The 8,132-nt window shown below is 34.7% G+C and overlaps 1 protein-coding gene across 1 annotated transcript; it reads left to right on the top strand.

Moving 5' to 3' along the window:
• Positions 1–202: 202 nt before the first annotated feature.
• On the top strand, positions 203–1,102 carry LOC116163057. Its single transcript, XM_031476897.1, has one exon. The coding sequence runs from the start codon at positions 203–205 to the stop codon at positions 1,100–1,102; it is 900 nt and encodes a 299-aa protein (XP_031332757.1).
• Positions 1,103–8,132: the final 7,030 nt, after the last annotated feature.

Genomic DNA, 8,132 nt, shown 5'->3' with positions numbered 1-8,132 from the left:
TGTTATTGGAAAATATTCTGTTGGACAATAAATGATTATTATGTATATATTTGTCTGACGCTCGAAGAGTTCAGACGCGTTATTTGCGCGCTCCGTCGTTAATTTAAAAACGAGTGAAATCAAATAGACATTTTCGATTACAAGTATCTACAGTGAACGTGAAAGTGTTATCAAACATAATATCTAATAATTAAACTGAATAATGAAGTGTAATCGCTGCGAAGAAGTTATGAACGTGGAGGAAGTTTTATGCTACGGATGTGAAGGATCGTATCATTATGCGTGTTCAATATCGGAACGTACACTAAGAGCGAGGTCAAAGGCTGATAGACAATCATGGCGTTGTCAATACTGCCGCGATAAGAATAAACCCTCGAAATCCTCACAGGAATCCATATCGTCCGATTTGGGAACTGGGTTCTCGAGTCAACTGGACCAATTAAGTGGTGATATTAATCCGACATTAAAGCAGTTTATGGAACAGGTCGTTTCTTCCTTGCAATTTATGTCCAATAAGATGGAGGAACTAAGTTCCTCTATGAACTCAATCGCCAAAGAAAATAAAGAACTAAAGGATGAAATAAAAACGCTGAACCAACACATGGAGACCAAGGATAAGCAAATTGAAACATTAACCGCGCGCGTCACGAAATTAGAGCAATATAAAAAACGAAAATTCATAGAAATTCATGGGGTGGATGGAGATAAATCAACTTCACCTGAAGATAAGTTCAAAATTATCTCAGAAAAAATAGGGTGTGAAGGGATACCTTATAAAACTGTGGATCTCATAAATCTCAAAAGCTCCAATATTCTATTAGTCAAACTTCACACCGTGGAAAATAAGGAAAAATTTATTAAGATGGGAAAAATGTGGTGGAGAAACTTTTCTGAGGAGGAGAGAAAAACTACTAAACGTCTGTATTTTAATGAACATCTCACACCTGAAAACCGACTGCTATTTCGCGAAACACGGAAAAAATCTGCCGCGCTTGGGTACAAGTATACGTGGATAAAAAATGGACGCATATTAATAAAAAAGGACGATAGTGCCAAAGTGTTAAGTGTCAATTCTGTTAAAGACGTAGAAAAACTCATCTAATTAAACACATTTCGAAGTGAAGAACTTGGACGTATTTATTTATTTTTGTGATAGAAAAGGTGTTTAGTTCGGATTAGATATCTATATAAACATTGATACAGTCAAATTTTATATCTTTTAAGAACATTTTCGTTTATTTACATTTCGTGTTGACAAACTTTGAGTTACTTATCAACCATGGAAGAAGATAATTTAGAAAGTAATTTTGTTTATTTTAAAAACTGTGTAAATATGGCAGAATGGACACATTTTATTGAAACGAACCCGTCAAATAAATCACATTATTTAAACATCTTTCATCTCAATATACGTAGTCTAAAAAAACACTATGATGAACTGTTAATTTTGTTCACTGCGGGAAATTTTGACATAATACTTCTGTCAGAAATAAATATCCACAAAGACACTGAATCCGCCTACCAGTTAGATGGTTACCAATGTATAATGAAACACCGCGATAAAAAAAAAGGTGGAGGCCTAGCCTTATATCTCAGGGATGATATTCAGTACAAACTCCTTCAAACACATGCAACTGAATTTGAATGCACTCACGTTGTACTGAATTTACCCAATTTCCGTAAACCTTTCGAACTGCTGTTTATCTATAGACCACCGGAAAAAAGCGTTATTAATTTCATCGATGAATTAGATCAAATTCTAACAAGTCACGATCGTCAAGATAATATTTTAGTAATTGGCGACACCAACATCAATTTGATGGATACAGCAAACAACAATGTTGCGGAATATGAAAATATTTTTCACGGAAAAGGATTTATTAATGTCATACTGGATGCGACAAGAGAGGAAATACGAGACGGTCTCCTAAGAAGATCGTTAATCGACCATTTCTTTGTTCTATCCAGCCTGCAATCGATCCATTCATCTGTCCTTCAACACAAAATCTCTGACCATTATCCTTTATGTGTTAATCTGGAACTTAGTACAACAAGAATGTCAAGTTATACAACTAACGTTATTAGACGTAAATATAATGAGTACAACTTGAAGAGAACTGTAGCTGAGACAAATTGGGAGAAAACGATACATACCGATGTCAACAAATTTGCCAACAGTATAATGACCAAGTTTCGTGCACTCTACATCCATAATCAAATTGAATCTGCTGTGGGTAATGGCAAGAACGTCGTAAGAAAAGGATGGATAACCAAAGATCTTTATCACAAGATGAAGGAGAGGGACAAACTTTTCAAAAAATGGAAATCGTGCCCTAATTGTAATGTTCATCACACAAATTACAAGCTTTTTCGAAATAGGCTCAATAACGAAATAAAGAACGCGAAGAAGAAATTTTTCCAGAGCAGATTGGCCAATAATGCGCACAATACCAAAAATCTGTGGAACGAAGTTAACCATATACTGACGAGGAAAAAAAGTAGAAACGTGGATGAAAAAATTCTGAAGTCGCTGACACCAAACTATACGCTAAGCGAAATAGCAACAAAATTTGTTGACACTTTCGATCAACAAATAGAAACTCTACTGCACAAATGTCAACATCCGGTCAAGATTCCTCACGACGATGAAGAACCCAGTGCCGCGCAAAACTTTTATGTTCCAATGTGCGACGATAAACTAATAGAGGGCATCGTTCAAAAACTGAAAATAGAAAAATCTCCAGGGTTGGATAACATTCGAGTGATTGACATTAAAAACAATATTCACATATTTAAAGGAATACTTTCTAAACTTATAAATTACTCATTAAAGCAAGGAATTTTTCCTAATGCGCTAAAAACTGCTATAATCCGACCAGTGTTTAAAAAAGGTGACCCCTCAGATTTCAAAAACTATCGACCCATTAGTCTATTACCGGTTATAGATAAAATCCTTGAAACTTATGTAGTGAAACACTTAAACAGTTATTTAAAACAAAATAATCTAATACAAGAAAGACAATTTGGGTTCCAAAAAAACAAAAGCACTGAACAAGCCTTAATTAAAGTGACCAATTATATAAATAACCAGATGAATAAAAATCACTACACCCTCGCGATATTTATAGATCTATCAAAGGCATTTGATACTGTAAATCAAACAATCTTGATCGAATGCTTGGAAAAAATCGGCATTATAAACAGGCAGTTGGATTGGTTTAAAAGTTATTTAAACAATCGAAAGTGTTTAGTGAAAGTTGGCAACGCTTTTAGTGAAGAACATACCGTCAAGTATGGAGTACCACAAGGAAGCAACCTTGGCCCTATATTATTTTTAATCTACGTCAATGGCATTTTCAAAAACGTTAAATTAACTGAACTGTTTATGTATGCTGACGATGCCATATTAATGTACTCGCATCGCGACGTTAATACCTGCCAACGTGTGATTCAGGAAGAATTAAATAAAGTCTGCAAATGGATGCATAATTATAAACTCTTCACCAATCCAGAAAAAACTAAAGCGATGTTATTCCACACTTCACATATGCAAAAAGTAAGCAAACCAAGAATTATAATGCATACTTGTCATTGCAATTTCGGTCAGAGCAAGGTATGCTGTTGCAGTACCATAGAAATCGTGAACGATATTAAATATTTGGGACTAATAATCGACTCATCACTTACATACGATAAGCATATACAATATCTACACTCAAAGATAAAGAAAATATCAGGAAGCTTTTATTTATTGAGCAGATTTGCCAATAAAAAAAACCATGGAAATAGTTTACAAAGCACTAATTGAGTCACTTCTCAGATACGCAATATGCGTATGGGGATGTGCAGATCTATCCTACGTAAAAAAACTCAACTCGCTCCAATTACGACTGCTTAAGCTGATTCCTGGAAATAATCACCTGCAAACACAAGATTTGCTGCAATATACAAATACGTTAACATCAACCGGATTTTACAAGTACCTTAATTTACTGAAGCACTTTGATGTCAACGAATTCAAAATACCCTTACCGCATTCGTATGGAACCCGAAGAACCATGTACGCAGTGCCCTATTGCTACAACAAATATGGAAAAAGAACATTAGAATTTACCATACCAACACTGTATAATTCCTTACCTAGAGATATCCTCAACGTTCAACAAATTGGAACCTTCAAAAAAGAAGTTAGAAAATGGCTCATACAGGGGACCTGAAATCAAATATAACCTATTCTTTGCTTTGATTACACGAAATGTTAATGCGTGAGACAAATATCTATTGATCGATATTTTTGTGTAACATCAATAATGTAAAAAAATGTATACTTACCTTACTATAAGGAACCAACCGATAAGTTTATCTAAACTTGGTTGGACCTCTAACATTGGGAATTAATCATGAATAAACATTTCAAACATTATCATAAGAAGAAGCAGTGGTGATAATGAGCCTGTCAGCATCTTCCTCTGTCTGCAGTACTCGGATGCATGGTTTTCCATTTTTGTTTTTGTCGTTTGACAAGAAATTTTTTTGAGAAACCGGAGTTATGGTTTTTTCATCAAAGATTATTTTTGGAGATGAATGTGGCTTGGCTCTGCTAACACGCTCAGAACTCTTCGTACCTTTTTTTTCCAATAGCCGTTGGATATTCTTCGAAAACTACTGCCACATTGGAGCCATATTGAGCTGTGATGTACTGCGAGCGTACCTGTCAGATATCGAACCAAATGATAATTTTCGAGACCACACAACTTTGTGAAGAAGAAAACCTACATCGACTACCACAAATTTGGTGTTCTTAGCATCAGTGTAAAACAGAATAAAAACTTCACCCACCAAATATTGCGAAAGATTTTCGAATTCGAAAAATTGACAATCTTTGAAAAGCATTATCTCAGAATCTATTAGATATATAGAAACGGATGTGGCCTTAAATTAAACCAAATTTGGTCTGCTTTGAAAACTTATGGAACAGTTATTGGCGAAAAACTAGACCTTCAGGGTTAAAATTCCGCCAATTTAATTTTTTGCCCTTCCCTATGGAGATCGGTCTTAAAAATAAACACAAAAAATATAACGAATAAGTAGTATAAAATAATAAGTACGTACATGGCATATTATATTGTTTGGATACACGGAAAATTCAATAATGGGGGTTTACAGTGTAGTTGAATTCCGTAGTTCTAATTTAATAAGCGTGTACGTGAAACCACAAAACGTATTTTTTGACAAGTTTATTTAAAAATAGAGGCAATATTGCAGGAGAATGTCCTTTGTAACTTGCGTAACCTGTCACAGACACTTGTCATTTGTCGTTCACTTTCGCGTTAGATTGATAGCGTTTTCGATTGGCAAAACTCGTGCTGCACGAGTGCAATTTTTACGTTTTATTGATAATTTTAGGGCAATTTTCTGTCTTCCATTGGCAAATGTGATGCAACAATTACGCATTCAGTGCAAATTTCGACGCACGAGGTCCGAGAGCTCGTGGAGCTGCTGGTTAACAAATTTTTAAAACAAACGTGCGACAATTTGAATTTGTTTCTTGCGTTGGGAGAGTTTTTTGTCGTCATCTAGCGATAGCGAAGATAATGAACTAGCCATAACTTCTATTTTACAAAAAGTTGCACTTACTCATTAAACTGAACGCCAAAAATTGGTCCTTTACAGGAATTTCAAATTTATATTCCTCATCGTTTATCATAAATAATACTGAAATCGTTTGTCATTTTTTAGAATAGAGATTTGTCGATTACCTAAATCTAAAATCAGCTTAGGGACAAATGACAACAAATATTTACGAATATTTGTGTTCCATTGAGAGCAATTTTCACATGGATTTCTTCAGTTTCTCGTGCAACACTCGTGCAGTACGAGTTTTGCCAATCGAAAACGGCACAAGGTGGCCGGCTCACTTCTAAGTGATTGGTTGTAGGTTTGTGACGTTTTAGACTGAAGCGTTTCAAAAAAACACAGCTTTTCAATAAATTATTTTGGGTTTATTTTACTCGCAAATAAAAATTGAGGACACACGGGTCTCTTTATTTTTAATGTACTTTGTAGATCAGAAATAAAAAATGAAGCCGGGATGCTCCCATTATATAATGTATTAGATTTTCCCCCCGCGCCTTCCTACGCTCGATATTAACGGATATATTATGACCATCCACGGAAGCCCAGCGTACAGAATATAAACGTAAATACATCGGCATGGTATCTACGACGCAAGTGACTTGGTTCATGTATGGATCGGCACGCGAAAGAGCGGAGTGCGACATTAACGAAAAAGAGAAGAGACATACTCCATTAAAAGCCGCCATACTGAGAATAGTTTAGTTCGATTGAAAATGTTGAAAAATTGCAGCATATTCAAAGTTAATGGTGGTTCTACTAGGTACTAGAAACGAATTATTCCAGCCACCTGCCTAGATAGTTTTCAGTAGGCACTTTCAGTTACAATCTGAAAACGCGATGTAAAAGAACGCGGATTTACGGATTACACAAGTTAAATTAAATCTTTTCTTAATTATACTGAAAGCGTTGTTGTTGACTATTGATAAATAAATTCTTTAAAAGTAAAACGCAACGTTATTTAATTATGAACATGGCTTTATAGAAGCAGTTAAATCCCAAGCTCGGTCGACGTCGACGATTTATAGCTATCCGAGACCTTAATACCGGAATTATCCCCACAAGAGCGTCCAATACCAACTAAACCGTTGACATAAGACAAAGAGGTAAAAATGTAATACCCTAAACTAAACCATCGGGGAAGCTATCTACGTAAGCCAACTATAGAAATAGAAATCTTTCTAATTTACATTCATATCGTAGAAGACCAGATTTTTAATGAGATAAAATATTTTTAAATACTGATATCACCCCCCCCCCCCCCATGTGATCCCCCGCCAATATAATTTCATAATCTGTACGGTTAGCGAAAATCCTAAATGAAAAGGCATTTTTGTTAAAAACTAAACAGATGTTTGATGCTTAATAAAATCTGATCAAGCAGTTCACGATCTGCGCCTCGGTTAAGTGTATTAATTAATTTTTTAGCGCGATAATTATACCCTATTTTGGATTAAGATTAATTGTGAAGTCCTACATAGAAAGTATAAAAGATAGCTTGGTAGGAGGTCAATGTATAATGGGCAAGAAAAAAAGAATCATTACAGAAATTGCTGCAGCGAGATTTTTTGCAATTAGAAAATATCGTAAGCGTGAGACTGTGTCAATTAAATAAAACCTTTAATTTGGAACTTAATTGGTCATGAGACCATTAGAAATTGTGAGAACGTTTTTCATAATAATAATAACTTAATGTGCTTAAATTCACTCATAGATAGGCGGGTAGGATGCTCATCATGGTTAATAATTTAATTATTCCAAAAGTTATCTTTATGAATAAAACATTAGATGTAAACGAAAAACGCAAAAGCGCCATTAAGATTAGATTTTTTGTGTATCCCGTGTAATTGGTTCGGCTAATTGAATTTAAAATTTTAAAACGGACGTGTTATTTATATAGTTAAAAATTCCGATGTTGGCAACCCAAAGATATTTACACGTCACATTATCAGCAGAGGCAAAATTACAAGGAATACTTACTATAATTGAGGTTATAAATCTTGCCGAACCACTGCAAGTAACCGCACCGTAAACTTCCTAGCTGCTGGCTCCCAAAAACGACTCAAGTTCCGGACTCCGAACCGGCACCGGAACTTTTATATCCCATCACGTTTATCAACTCAACGGGATTGTTTATTGTTTGTAACGCGGAAACTTTTCAGCTTCAATAAATTCTCTTGTAGAGAAGTTTCTTCTTAAATGGGAAATTGAAATTTGAACAAACTTTCCGATAACGATTATTATTTAATTATTCTTTCAACTACATTTTCTTTTTCCTAACTTTAGTCGTATATTAGGTAATTATTTATTGACTATATTTTTTGTGTTCATTTATAATATACAATAATTTGCCAATTTCAGTCACAGAATTAATTAAGATAATAAATGCTGAAGTGAAGAACAACTTATGTTATAACGAAAAGAACTACATACACTGCTTAGGTACATGAGGAAAGGTAAAATAGACGCATTATCCAAGAATAGCTTATTGGTTCAAA

This window comes from Photinus pyralis, unplaced genomic scaffold (genome assembly GCF_008802855.1).
Source record: "Photinus pyralis isolate 1611_PpyrPB1 unplaced genomic scaffold, Ppyr1.3 Ppyr1.4_LG2, whole genome shotgun sequence".
Lineage (NCBI taxonomy): Eukaryota > Metazoa > Arthropoda > Insecta > Coleoptera > Lampyridae > Photinus > Photinus pyralis.
This window is presented reverse-complemented; position numbering and strand designations above follow the sequence as displayed.